General features: G+C 40.2%; 1 protein-coding gene across 2 annotated transcripts in view; it reads right to left on the reverse strand.

The window, feature by feature from the left end:
- The window catches only part of sema3bl (sema domain, immunoglobulin domain (Ig), short basic domain, secreted, (semaphorin) 3bl), a 59,446-nt gene extending 45,100 nt beyond the window's left edge, over positions 1-14,346 (reverse strand). For both annotated transcript variants that reach the window (XM_035656352.1, XM_035656351.1), the window contains exon 1: positions 13,962-14,346. In XM_035656352.1, coding sequence (XP_035512245.1) covers positions 13,962-14,112 — 151 coding nt within the window. In that variant the 5' untranslated portion in view covers positions 14,113-14,346. The remainder of the gene's footprint in view (positions 1-13,961) is intronic.
- Between the last annotated feature and the right edge of the window lie 829 nt (positions 14,347-15,175).

Genomic DNA, 15,175 nt, shown 5'->3' on the forward strand with positions numbered 1-15,175 from the left:
AAATTAAGTACATATATATATATATATATATATATATATATATATGTATATTATTCGTTCATTGTCCTACACATGCATTTTTTTGCACAGTGTAGTTCATTTCATTTAGTGTCTCCCCATATGCTGTATACACACACTCACAAACACACTCAGGCCTGGAAGCAGATTTGTAAGTATACACAAATCTCCCTCAAATTACACCAAAAATTTAAGCACATAAATACCACACACACCCACAGAGAGAGGGGAAAGGTGAGCTAACAGCTTCCATCTGTTGCTTGTTATCACTCCAGCAGCTCATCGCCTCACTGTGGAAACCACTGTCTCACCTCTCACAAACCTCTCTCTCTCCTGCTGTCTATCCATCTTCACATCTCTTCCACCTATCTGTTTAACTTCTCTCCACTCTCCATCATGCTCCAACTCTTCGGCCTATCCATCTTTAACTTCCTCTCTGGTGACATTTTTCCTCTCTTGAGGTCACTTCTAAACCTGTCTTCAGTTTCATCTCTCATGCCTGTCCATCCGTCTTCCAGTCTCTCCTCCTCCTTCTGCTGCTGCATCTTTCTCTCTTGTCTCTCTTTTTATCCATCTTTTGTCTCAAGAGCCTATAATTCCTCACAGCATCCATAGGGAAACGTTTACATCTGTCTCCAATGTGTCTTGTTTCCCTAAGGGCAGCCAGCCAACGCTGCATTGACAAACAGCAGCCGTGCCAAAACCAGAGTGACACGCGAGAGAGCATCTGGTTTCACTGTATGTGTCAAACCTCAGCTATGGCATCGTGCAGTCTCAGCCACTTCAAAGTCACATATACAATAATCTCTTCTGAGATTTGTTTGCATTGTCAATGTTCTGCTTAGTCAGGATTCCCTGGTGTCAGTCAAATCTGTGAGTGAGGCATGTGGACTGTAAGGTCTACTACTGCTCTTGAAAGACTATTTGCTTATTTGCATATTTGTGTTTGATCTGGGAGCTTGCATGCTCCTTTCATCACCCAAGAACCACTGAAATGTAATCAAACTTCTGATTAAAGATGAAAAAGAAAACATCTGGTATGATGAAACGGATGGCAGCATTACCGCTCGAGAGCAATTTTGCATTTGGTAATAAAGGGCAAAGGGGCAACAACTTGCCTAAAAATAAGATTAGTACTGACAGGACTGGAAACAAGAGTGAAAGGGGGTTAAAGAGGAGAAACAGAAGAAAGGGATTTACAAAGAATCAGGCAGAGAATGAAAAAATGTTTGCTTCCAGATCTCCTGCTGACATCTCTAAAGTACAAATTGGGCAACGGCAGAGTGTAAGCTATGTTAAGCTGCAGACACACATACACATATGCATGTATGTGGGCACACACACGCACACACAATAGTATCAGTGTTACTGTTGGCACAGTGAGAGAGGAGGACACATCTGAAGCCTATTAGACCCCCTGTGCTACAAAATGCATGCCAGAAATAACACACACACACACACACACCATCATGAATCAATAAGTCCCTGATTCAATCACACCTATTCCCATCTCAGCTGACAAAACTCACTGTCAGTCTCCATTTCTAAATATTGCTGTTTGACATTTTGTTTTCACGAGCTCTGACACACAAACACATACACTCACATGCAAATAAAGACCCATTAGACTCATTACACCGCTGACAGACTTCCCAGGGTATCATTAGATCTAGCTGTATATTGTTGCTGTGTGCCAAGTATTTCTGGAATCTGCCGCATGCACAAAAAGTCATCTCACAGTGCTCCTCCTCCTCCTCCTCCTCCTCCTCCTCTCCCAGGTCTCATATTCCCTCTCATCCTCTTTATATTGCCTCTTCGCATGGTTCTTTGTGAGATGTGTATTAGGGCTGGAAAAATTTCAATAATTATGGATCATACATATGTTCCACAAAGTATAAAGTTGCCTTCAGCAGGTCAAAATTTTTATTATTCAGTGAATTATCTCAACATTTATGGGGACTGAACAAACTTTGCCAGAATTCATGGTTCACAGACAACGTAGATAAACTCTGGAGATTACCTGACTGGTTTCAGTTAGCGTTGGCCATGAGACATTTTTGGTTTTGAGTAAAATAAACGAATAATCATTAGGCTACAATCATTCCACACAGACGCCACCTGTACTTTATGGCCGATTATCAAATGTTGTTATGTTAGCATGCTGATAGCTGTAGACATCCTAGATTTCCTCAGTTTTATCCTTCCAATCCCTATCATATCTAAATGACTTTGAGGTCAACCTTTCATGTAACCTCTTCTAACCACAGTAACTATGGTAACTAAAGATACCAACTTAACTGGGACAGTTCTGTTTTCTCAGCTTCCCCAACATCTCACTTCTGGAAAATATTTCTCTCTTCTTCGTCACCATAGTGAAATATGTTACCAGGGCAGGATTAAATGGCATATCAGAATCACAAACATATTGGATTACCTTTCTAAATGTCTAAATGAAAACTCTCTCTTTCTATCTCTTGTGTAAAAGAAAACAGCGGCAGATGAAGGAAGGCACAGCTGCAGCCTCTCAGAGTAATGGTGACAGAATGGGAAAGTTCACATATAACTCTCACATGAATTTTATTATGAATTGATGATTGTTATCTTTCATACGCTGAGAATATGGTGTTTCTTTCTGATGTTAGGTATATTAGAAAACACATTGTAAGTGCATCTTTTGTGGTGTTTCTTACAATGTTTCTGTATTCAAGTTTCTATCTAAGAGAACATTGTTGATTGCATATATTAGTCGTGTTTGCGGGTGTGTTATAGTTGCAGTTGCAGCACAGCTACTTCACAGCTATCAGACCTCCACATATCTGTTTTCATTGTCCTGGCAGAGAGACCACAGGCCTGATAACTCATGACAGAATAAATCCTGGGATTTCCTGCCAACCTGTTGCTGCTCCTCACTGGAGATGTCATCTTGCCTGCACAGCTCGCATTTTTAACACACTTGATCATGTGATTAAAGCATGAGAAGCAAGATGAGCACCAAAGAGGGAGCGCACACACAGAAACTCTGTAGTGTTATTTCCTTCTTTTCTTTCCTTCTTTCTCATTCTCTCACACTCTCACACACACACAAAAACACACACACACACACTACCGACCTAAATTCAAAGCTTCTCTCTTGGCCATCTGAGGATGCCTCTCAGAGATCCTGTTACCCGATCGTCCCTGCTGGGCCAATCAAAACACAGTGCAGGGTGTTACTTCATCACCCTCGATTCTCATCAACCCTCACCCCCCTCTGCCTCCCTTCCTCCCTCATGTCATCATCTCTCCCTCCGTTCTTTCTTTCTTTATCTTCAACGCTCCCTGACGGCCACTTTAATTCTCACTATACATCTTTCTCTTTTGTCCTCTTTCATCTTTTTTCCTCCCATTTTTAAATCCACTCTTACGCCATTACTCACCCGTACCACACACATCTCTCTCATTTCATCTCCGAAATGATCCATTACAAACCTCACTTCTCTTAACCCAAGCTTTCCTCTGTTCTTTTCCTCATCCTTGTTACTTTCCTTTCTTAATCTGATCCTTCCTCCCTTTGCCTCAAATCTGTCATCCTCCCTCCTCACTTCTTCCTCATCCTTACTGTTTCACTTCATCCGTCCTACTCATACTACAGTATATTTCTCTCGGAAGAAAGAACAGTGTTATTTCTCTCCCTCATTCTCTCCTTTACGTCATTCTTTTATCATTTTACTCGCATCCTTCCATTCTTCATCCGAGGCCTCAACTCTCTATAAAGTTCTCCTTTGGCTGTCGGGTTTCAGCACAAACAGTTCCGCCAACTCTCTGCTGGCCTTCATCACACTTTGTTAACTGAGTGCAGGCATACATTAAATTCTGTACAGTACGTCAATTCTTCTAAACTAAAACAAAATCTATTACTATTTTCATTATTTTACAATAAAACCACGTTTTGTTTTGGTTATTTTGTAGAACATTTCGACGTTAAACAAGTATTAGTTTTAAACAAAAAACTGCAATAATGAAGATTCTGTAACACAGAGATGAGGATAAATAATTTACATTAACATAAACAAATATAATAAAATAAAATTCTCATCTCATTTTTGTATGTTATTGATTAAAGAGGGAAAAGGCAAATATAGTCACCTTTATTTGCCACTCTTTGTTAGTTAACATTAAAAAAAACTACAGATGCACTCAAATATGCACACATTGAACAGAGCTTTTCCTCTGGTATCAGTTATCTGTGATGTTTGCGTGTGTTTGTGTTTGCTGGCTGCTGTCTAATAGATACGTCAGTCCACAGTAGAGTCCCTTGTACTCTGCTCTTCTTGTCAGCAGCTCCAGTGGAACTAATTGATTGCTGCAAGAGAGGGTGTGTTTGTTTCCGTGGCGGGGGGCGCAGCACCTCCGTGTGTGACATGTAATGTCTTTCATTCTGCTTTAAACAGGGTTCCCATCACCTCTGGCCTGTTTCTCTATCATTGTGCATTGGTTCTCAGCCATAGTGCCAAATGGTAGGACACTGAATTAACATTAGAAGATATGAAGAACTTTCTTTGTCTTTGCACGGCTTTGTGTGTGTGTGTAATCATCCTAGTAGTTTTTTGGGGTTTTTTTGTTTCTCTTTTTTGTGCACTTACTGCTCTCTGCAGTAAGGTCCAGCTGTACTATATGTAATGCCTAGTAATCCTTTAATGTCTCCTGAAGAAAAATACTTGAGCAGAGCTGAGGATGTTTATCTATCAGATAGAGAGAGGGGGGTGGTGGGAGGTTTCTTTCTCAAGTTGGAACAATAAGACTTACTATAAAACACTGGCAAGGCCTCTGTCCTTTCAACAGCATGACCCAGCATGCAGTTGGCGGATGGTGGCTTACAGGAGGAGGCCAAGTTCAACATTTGTCCAAGTGAGCACAAAGTTTTCACAAGATGTTATTATGAGACTGTGATTTGTTGAAAGTATTAAAAGCTTTGGGTGGACACATATAGCACGCAGCCAAGCAACTTTTATACTGAATTTGCACAGATTTAAAATTTTGGTGCTTTTACATCGTTCAATCATTCTTGTTGGCAAGTTAGAGACAATCAAGATCACAGTCAACTCATTTACGAACCAGGGGCTTGTTTCACAAGAGCAATTTGTGAGCAATGCTGTACACACCCACATGTGTCGCAAGAATGGTGTTGGTTCTGATAAGCAAACCGTATCAAAATGAGCAATAAGAAAATGATCTCATGATGCAAATCACAACTCGCATGTTGCACATTTGGTGAAACAGGACCCAGTCTCTCACTATTTTGGCTTTAGGATTTGATTTTAGGGGACCTGTAATGGCAAACTGCCAACCTGTAAGATTTGAACTGAACACATTTCACATTGCATTTCCTCTAGTGCTATCATGAGGTTCACATTTGTGGTTTGGACTATTGGATTGATTGCTATGACATCTGATACATCCATGTCTCCTTTCAGATGAGTTGTAATAACTTGACATGACTACTTCACTTTTCACCTGGCAGCATCATCAGGTGAAAATCAAAATTTGTCCAATATTTTGGTTTATAGCCAAACACCTATTCAAATTCCAATTAGCCTTTGCTGTACTGTCTTTAGCGGTAATTTGCAAATGTTAGCACGCTAACATTCTAAAAGTGTAAACTTGAGATGCTAGCATGGCTGTAGACTGTTTTTAATGGTTAATTTTCTCTCATTCTGCCTATGTTAGATAATTGACAGCAGAGATACAACAAGGAGAAACAAAGAGAATGAAGAAAAGACCAGTACGGACCAGAACAGAGAGGATCAGATAGGTACCAAGCAGAGGGTGGGTCAGACCTCTCGAAGGACAGCAGGGAGAGGAGCTGCTGTGTGTGTGTTCAGTCCTCAGGGTGTGGCAGAGTGTAGAAACTTTAGATAAATGGTTTTCCAGGACTTGAACCCCCCTTGGTGAACATCCACTGCTGTGATTTGTAACGCTCATGTTAAAACAACGGCCATTGCTGTGGACATTGTGGTTGGTTTTGGCTGGCCTCTTTGCACATATGCAGACACACACGCACACACACATCTATTCTTTCACTTGGACATGTTAAAAGATTTCAAAAGGAGAGAGATACAGGATACTCCGGCCATGTGAGACACACACACACAGATCGCCCATAATTCCGGTGTGTAAGTGGAGTACTTATAGACTAATCTACATGACAGATGGTCAAAGCCACATTGTTGGGACTTCAACCTTCAACCTTTGCTTCTCAAAGGGACCAGTGTCTTTCAGCCCTAAGGATAGCCTCTCTTTCCCTTTTATCCATCTATCTGCCATTCTTCCACCTTCTTCATCTTTCTCTCCACTCTTTCAACCTCCTGTCTTTTCCTTTCCTTTATCATTTTCTCAGCCTTTTTTCATCCATTTATCTCTCTCCACCATGGTACCATGACCTCTTTTTATCTGTCCTACTCTGGTATTTCCATCTCCGTCTAATGCTCGCTTTTTCCTCTCTTCATTCATCCTTTTCCACTCTTTCTTTTACATTCACTCTTTCATGGATCCATCATTTGTTATCTCCCCACATTAGCAGATCTTTCATTCATTCCTTCCCTCTCTTTATGCTCTGTCCTCTCCTAACTTGGTTCTTTGAAATTCATTGATGTTTCCTCTCTTTCACAAGCATTCCACTTTTGTCATTCATCTTTCAACCCGTTGATTTGTGCCAGCATTAGGGGCACATGTTTTAATTCTCAGTGCAGTCCTGGTTCAGGCAGTTGAGCCTGGTAGAGGCCTGTGTGCACTGACCTTTAATGGGTATCAATGCAGTGTTTATCTTGACATGTTTTGCAGAAATACTAAGCTGTTCGAATCCAGCAGGGGTTTATCAGTCTGTCCTTGGACTTAAGGGGCGTGGTGGGGTGTTAGAGGGTTAGGGTAAGGGTTTATCTCCCAAGGGTAACTAGTAGGTGTTTATCTACAGGCAGTCCAGCCTTACCATTTATTATTTGTACAACAGATGTTTTCAGAGTTTAGCTCTATCTTAAAGATGCACTAGGACTATGTAAAACAACAGAACTTTTATTTGGTGCTCCGTCCAGAGAAACCTAGATGTGTGTTGGCTAAAACTCTTAAGGGATAGAGTTGGCCCTAATATACTTTTCTTATTTCTTATTCTTATTTAATCAACAAATTTCATGACCAAAACCAGCAACGTCCCTCTCAATACTAACAAGTTCCCTGTCTTGTCTGTGGCACTCATAGCCATTTTTAAAGAAGGATATGGATTTTCTAAAACAGTAGCTTTTACTAAACATCCCTTAGACCGGAGTAAATAGTGCACTTGTTGGGGACTATTTTTAGCTGTGGATTAATGAACATTTGGAACTGACTTGGATTGAACTACAATAGTTCGAGGTCAATGGAAAACAGGAATAGGCTATATCAGGCTTTGCGAACACAGACAATACTGAGCAGGATCAGTGCACTGTTGGGTTTGGTGTTTTAATGATTCATTTGTTGACAATTAGAAAATAAAGACTATTGCCAGCTTCATCCTTTAACCACTTTTGTCTCCACAAGGCACTGAGAGAAAGACATTACTCTTAGACATTAGTCTTAGCTTATATACATAATTTTGAATGGTTTCTTGTTGAATAAGTTCCAACCATTCAGACAGTTCAAACATTCGGTCACTTGTGGCATAAGGAAGCTGTAATCAAGTCATCAATCAAACTACTTTTTCTTTTTAGTTTTCCCCATGATTAGATCAGTTTCCCCACTGACAGTTGACTATTAATTTACCACGAAGCAGAAACTGTTGCTGTGGTTACCAGTTTAATATATTTTACCAACTGCAAAGAAACAAATAATTTCTATGGCTATGGTTTAATATTATTTGTCAACTCAAAAGATCATTTATTTCTTGGAAATGTTCTTACCTATATCAAAAAAGGCACCGTGACATGTTTCCATCATCTCCCTGATAACTATAATAAAATTGTGTTTACTGGCCTCCAAGAAACCTGCTTCTACTTTCTGTTGATAGTGATTAAACACTTGAACTGCCAAACTGTTCCAGGTTCATTTCAAATCTGCTCTGCCAAGAAATGAGACTCAGCCTCACCTTTAATCTAATTTCATAAATGGCTGCATTAAACAGGAGAAACAATAGGAACAGTCAACATTGGGGTTATTCTTTATTGACATGAGGCTGTGATTCAGTCTCAGCCAACAGAAACTATTTTTATCAACAGTGTTTATGAAGGATTTCTTACACAAAAGTTTTGTTATCTTCGACCTCCTCGTGCCGTTCTGATGTATGAGTTCTGGATTTCTGCCGTGTCTCTTTCTTTTTTCATTTTTTTTGTTTTCACTCACTCTGTCCTTATTCCTTTCCCCTCAAGCAGGCGCCCCGGCACCTTTTCTCTTCTCACCCCAGCTTCTACTCGATCTGTACTCTCTGATCTGATGCCTGTGTTCATCTCAATCTTTTTTCCAGCTCCCCGTCTCTCACACACTGTCAATTCTCTCTCCCCTCGCCTCTAATTCCTCCATCTGTGTGTTGTCTGTGATCTAGCCAGGCCGCCATCTGAGGGTGGTCACACAATGCTGTTGACACGACACACAAGTGACACCTTAAGATACACAGATGTCTACATCAGATGGGATGAGAAACACACAATCACACACACACACACACACACTCTCTCTAATGAGTACACACAGATGTCTACATCAGAAGCAGTACATCTTTTTGTTTCACCCACACATACACAGCTACACACATTTCCACACCTACACAGTAACACCTACACAGACACACACATAAATGCTTTACAGATCAAAAACGCCTACAAACTAACACTTCAGCACATACAGATATCTATAGCCAAAATACTCACTGTGCCTTTCTCTTTTCTCTATCACACACACACTCATTCTACATCATGCCCGTGGTGTCAGAAACATGAAGTGTGTTTCCTCTGTCAGCAGCTCTACATACCACACAGAAACCCTCTCTACACACTCTACAGTGTCTCTGTAGTCTCATGATTTTCATGGACCGGACAAAAGCCCTTTTGTGGCGCTTTCATATGACGGTTGAACATACAAAGTTAAAAAAAAACATAATTTCTGCATGTGACCAGTCTTAAAATGTTATATAATCAAAAATACGAATAAAAATGTCTTTTATGAGAAAGAAATCACCTGGATTTATTATAGTTCACTCACTGAATTAAGTAAACAAATGCAAAGGTTTTGGTAAGTATTTTATATTAATGTGACATGTTTTTTTTTCTAATAACCGCATGAGTTAAAGTGGGTTATTCCTCTTAACCATGAACAATCCCCAGCATTGAAAAATACAAATAATGAAAAATAGCTCTGTCTCTTACACTATACCACCATAACAACAACAAGCCAGCTGGTGTTTGCATCTGCGACCCTCTGGATAAGCAGGTATAGCTGGATAGATGGATGGATGGATATATGAATGAAAAACTGATAAATCTGATTATACAGCATTTTGTTGGCCATGATATTTGCATGTCATACATTACATTCATGGACGTATAACTAGTTGGGTATTATCTTTTACATAATGCACACCACCATGATATATGGTAACTAAACAAACTTCAAAGGCATATTTATTAAATGTCATTAATAACCCTTAACCCTAACCCTAATGTCTAACCCATTATAATGGTTTTCCAGTGGATAAGTTTGGTTCACAAATCTTATCAACTACTGTTTTAACTTATTTAAATCCATCTCTTTGTTACTAAAGTGGATTTTACAGTTGAAATCAAGAAAGGATTACAACTTTCACCTGGACCAAGGTTTTATAAAAGGACTGTTTCTTACCCTTTTGACATTTTCTTTCTTATATTAAACTATTTGGACTAATGTTCATATATTGTAAACTTTAAATACTGGTTATTAAGCCTGCAGGCTAAAAACTCTCTTCAATATATGTGAAGAACTTACACAAACATTTCAAATTTAAACACATGTCAACCATTACTAAAACATTAAAACCTCTAAAACCCTCTCTTCTTTCCAATATTTCCTAGAGCTGAACCTCATCCTAGTAAAAAACCATGTGTCTGACAAGCCAGTTGGCTTCATCACTAAACCTTCAAGTTTCTCTCCTTTGTTTCCTCTTTTTCTCTCCCTTGCAGGGTATTAGATCGGTCCAGAGGCCTGGGAGCACTTAAATTGAACACAAGGGCAAGGAGGAAAGAGGAAGACTGCAATGAACGAGCTATTACATGGAACAGGGAGGGAGTGATAGATGTGAAATGGAAAGAAAGATGAAAAAGAATGGAGAAAGAGAGGAAAAGAGCTGAAAGATGAAAGGATGAGAGACGCCCTACATTCCAGCAGCTCCGGAGTCTCCAACAGACTCCCGGTGACAGATTACCTCGCTCCGCCTAAGAACAACTAACACCCGTCTGTATGTATGCATCTGGGCAACGCCAACTGAGAAAACAAACTAATTAATTCACAGGCTGTACGCGAAAACAAACAGAACCCTCTGCTCTGAAAACTAATGCAATTTGATCAAAATAGGACGCTGACGTGTGCATTGATGTTCTCAAGTGCCCCCCTGCCTTTGGCGAGACAAAGTGAATATTGTATTAGACAGAGTGTGTGTGTCTAAAGTCAGTGTGCGTTGCACACAAATGGACACAGAGAATTCAAATGAATAAATGAAGCAGGCAGACTGAAGAGAGAGGAAGACAAATGAAAGACGTACAGACAGAAAGAGAAAGGCACAGAGAGATGCATGATGGGAGGTTGGTATAGATGCTTGGCAGAGGGCTGGGAGTCGAGCCAAACACACACACACACCACATACCTCGACGCCTCAATGTCACCTCGTAAGACACACACACACACCAACACACACACACTTTTCTCTCACACACTTTAAAAATGATGAACTATAGGATTTTCACTACAAGATATTATTGTTAGATAAATGCAACATCCCAAAGTGAAAATTATAAGGAAGGAAGAAAAAATTAAAACTAATTATCAAAAAGGATTGGTTTGCTAATTTGCAGGTCAAAAATAAAAAAAAGTTGGAGGAAAAGTTGTTTTTCAGACATCTAGGTTACATATGAGACTTGTTTCAACAGCATGTGTATTCTGAGTAATTAGGACCTATTTCACACTGAAATAATGTTTTTTAAACAGATTCACTCTTTAACTACATTTTAGCCCAGTTTTAAAAGACATGATTTTTACCTGCAAATCACTAAATCAGTGCTGGCTGGAATGTCTGAAGTTAACATAAAAAAGGAGAAGAGAACAGTACTTAAATAGCTTGGAGGTAAAAATGGCCTCCTCCTGCTTGAACTTCTACCCACTAATTGATTGAAATGAGATAATGACAGCTTTTCCTGTCGCTAAATTACCTCTACATCCTCCTGGGAATACAAACACCCTCTGGGGTTCTCCGGGTTATAATGAGAGAGGTTGATAGAGGAAGAGACACACAAACAGAGTGGATAGACAGAACACTGAGGAGTGAGAAATTAGACCCAAGAGTGAAAAGATGAGACACACAGCAACGTATGGAAAGATTTACCGTTGAGATTCAAACAAGGAAAAGAGAGACTTCAGAGTCAAAGGGGAAATTATGTAAAAGGGGGCAAACTGTGAGGTCAAATGTGAGGTCATCTAGACAGGAAGCAAGAAACTGGTTGGTTACTAATGAGAATCTTATAGGCCGAGTTTCTTCCCACACTCCTCATAATGCTTGAAAGTCAATGAGAGTTTAGTGTTTTTCGATGGCAAGTAATGGAGAAAAACTGGTTTTATATGGTGCTGTTTATTGCTGCACCAAAGTGAAAATGGATCTATGTAATACTTTGAATGAGGGGCTCTACATGAGTAAAACACAATGACTCAATCTTGGGCACTGCTATTTTCCACTTCTGATGTTTGCTCAGGGCATGGCTTTGATTGCTGAGTAACAGAACTTCCCTCCACTCTGCATCTACTCCTCAATTGTGGTGCAGAATTTTCTAGATGCTATCTCTTAAAGACTAAAAATATAAATCAGTAAAGTCTATGGTTCACACCAATGTTATTAAAACCTGACAAATATCCACTGACTTTTCTGGAATAAAGTGCAGTAATGAAGATTAACTCTCAACATATTATGCAGTTACAAAACATCAAATTTGGATGGAGAAATACCAAGTGTGTCATGTTTATTCACACTCAATTGACTTTGTTGGATGTAATAATAATGTAACTGCGGTGATGTTAATTACTTTACTTCTCACACACAAGAGGACAATGACGGGGTCAAACAAAGTAAAAGGGTTCATTCCCATGACAGCATCAATATGCTCAGGACATTTCATGGCAATCTACCCATTATTAGATATCTACAGTTTATATTTCAGCCTAAAGGGCGCAAGAAAAGCTCATAGAGTGTTAAAAAACATGTCATCTTCTAGGGAGCATGAATGATCTCAGCAAATGTCAGAAATGATTTGTCCATTAGATTCTGATATTGTCTTGGGCACAAGGGGAAGTTTTTACCTGATAGGTGTCACTAGAGGAAAGGTCAGGGGTCACCAGAAACATTCGGGTTCATCCTCTGCAGGACCATCAATACCAATATGACTGGTAGTTTTTAAGATGTGATGTTATGGACAGAACAAAATACCTAATAACACATTTAATTTCCATTCTTACACCCCACTGCTAACAAGGCAAACATATAGACATATTAAGAGAGTATAGAGCAGCTGCCAAATTCTACCAATTACTGTATGTAGAAAGTACAATCACCTAAAGTATGTATGCGCATCTGCATTCTCCTCTGTTTCTAGACTCAATATGTATTTAAAAAATCCCTTTGCAGTAGTTCTCTTCACTTCTCTTTCAGTCTCTTTCTCTCTCTCTCTCTCTCTCTCTCACTCACTCACTCACTCTGTGGAGTATTTCCAGTCCAGCCAACAGGAAGACCAGTAAGCTCAGATGGTGACTTTTCTCCTGAAAACATGGAGCTGAACAGGAGGAAATCCTGTGTGATATCTATCGCTGATGATGATTGCAGACCCACTCGGCCTGAGTGAAGCGAAACAATGAGCATGGTTTAGCCACAACACAGTCAACAGCACTTAAACACACACACACATACACACACACCGGGTCCTTTACTGCCTTATTATCATTAAAACTGAGTGAGTCACAACAGGGCTTAGATTAGAGGGGGGAGAGGAGAGAGGGCATAGTGTGTGAACTCGCCAAAAAGATACTGTATAAGGCAATGTTTCACTTTGGTAAGATGTTAAATTATATTTCAACATTCAGCATGTGAGTAGCAAAAATCATATGATCATAAATCATATTAACATTCCGGGTGTAACAGAAGAAACTGCTTGTTTAAAGGGTGAAAGGTTATTATCAAGGTGTGGACAGAACCCTGTGTAACAGACAAAATGACCATATTAATGAATGAATAATAAGATAATTAGACTATGTAACATCCTTCCTGGGTATTTCTTTGCGGTTGACGTACCTAATAAACTTTTAGAATGAGACGATCGCACCCCGGTGTATCCCACCGCAGAGAGATGAACCTCGGCCAAAATCTCCTCTGGCTGGACACCCGCCTGCGCTGCAGAGCGGTTCCAACCTGGAAACCAGCAAATTAACGTATGCTTGCCTCCTAAAACACATAAACCCGCAAAACGGTAGCCAAAACATCGACGCGGATTTAACGCTCGCAGCTCGGACCCCCGCGAAGAGAATATGTTTTTTTTTGTTGAGAAAAAGTTTAATTTACAGCAAGGAAATGCACAGGATTTACTAAGATAAGTGATTTAGAGAAGACTCCAATCACCAAGATCACCAATTAGTGCCACCTGTAGGGCATGCGCGAGAGAAAAAGATGATAGAGAGCATGTGCGTAAAGATAGATAGATAGATAGATGAGCCCTTACCTTTGTATGGCAGTCTCAGCCGCGGTACATTTAACTTGGTTGCTGAGACGGTGAAGACAAGTAGCGCCACAAGAATCATGTTGAAGAAAGGTGTAAATCCCTTCATTCTGCCGAGGAACTGATAAATTAAAAATGTGTTGCCAACAATCATACAGAATATTCCAGGGTTATTTAGAGGGGGGAATGATGGCTCTCTCTTTGCACGAAGCCAACATTCGCGTTTTCAGGTAGCTCGGTGCGTAAAAGGGTCTTTGACCGAGCAGCCGGGTGTTCTCCCCGCGAAGTGACTGCCGCTCTGCCCAGGCTGATGAGATGATTCACTGACTCCGCTCCACAGCCTGACGCTCCTTCAGTTTACTTCCAACAGCTGCCAACAGAAGTCTGTTTCAGCCAGAGAGAGAGAGAGAGGGAGGGAGAGACACCACGCCTTTACAGCAGAGAGGGAGCAGTAGCTCTCCAAGTGACCTGCCCCTCCTTTACGCACAACAGATTTTCTCTGAACCAGGCGCACTTGGAGGCACGCTCTTACACATGATTCATACTACCATCTCAACATCAAGTAAAGTGCATTCTGTAGCGTAGGTTTGAGAAACTTTTACAGAGGATACAACCGAAAGGCAACACTTTATTTTAAACTCCTCATTACTAAGCAGCATTTAAATATATAATGAATAGGTTTGTAACACATTACAATGCGCTTATATGCAGATATAAGGACACCTAGCACCTACATCATTAAACATTTTGACTACTGACACAAGTTGACACATGTATCTTTGTATTTTGGGTGAATTGGCAGTTGGAAGTTGTAGGCATAGATTTTTAGACTTTTTTTATTTATTTATGGGCTATACACGAATGCAATAGCACAGACAAAAAAAAAAAAAATGCATCTTCATCTCTAAATTTCTCTCTCCTGCTGAAGCCTGTGCATATTTGGCCTTTCTTAACCCCTTTTGCGCCAATGGGATGTGTTCAGTAGTTTAATTAAGTTGTGGGGTACCTTCTCAACACCCCTGTGTGCGTCTATTCACAAGCAAGCCTACACGTGAACACAGGGGTCACGGCAGGATGAGGGAGACCCATTGAAGGTGTCAGTGTTACTGCAACCTCGGGCCTTTGGGGAACACTTGTTTGTACCAGGGAAGAGGCTCCCATACATGTTTCATGTAGACTGAGAGGCAGAAAGTGGGGAGACACAAGTGCTAAGGAAT

The sequence above is a fragment of the Morone saxatilis genome, unplaced genomic scaffold (genome assembly GCF_004916995.1).
Source record: "Morone saxatilis isolate NCDOM2014 unplaced genomic scaffold, NCSU_SB_2.0 Contig15, whole genome shotgun sequence".
Lineage (NCBI taxonomy): Eukaryota > Metazoa > Chordata > Actinopteri > Moronidae > Morone > Morone saxatilis.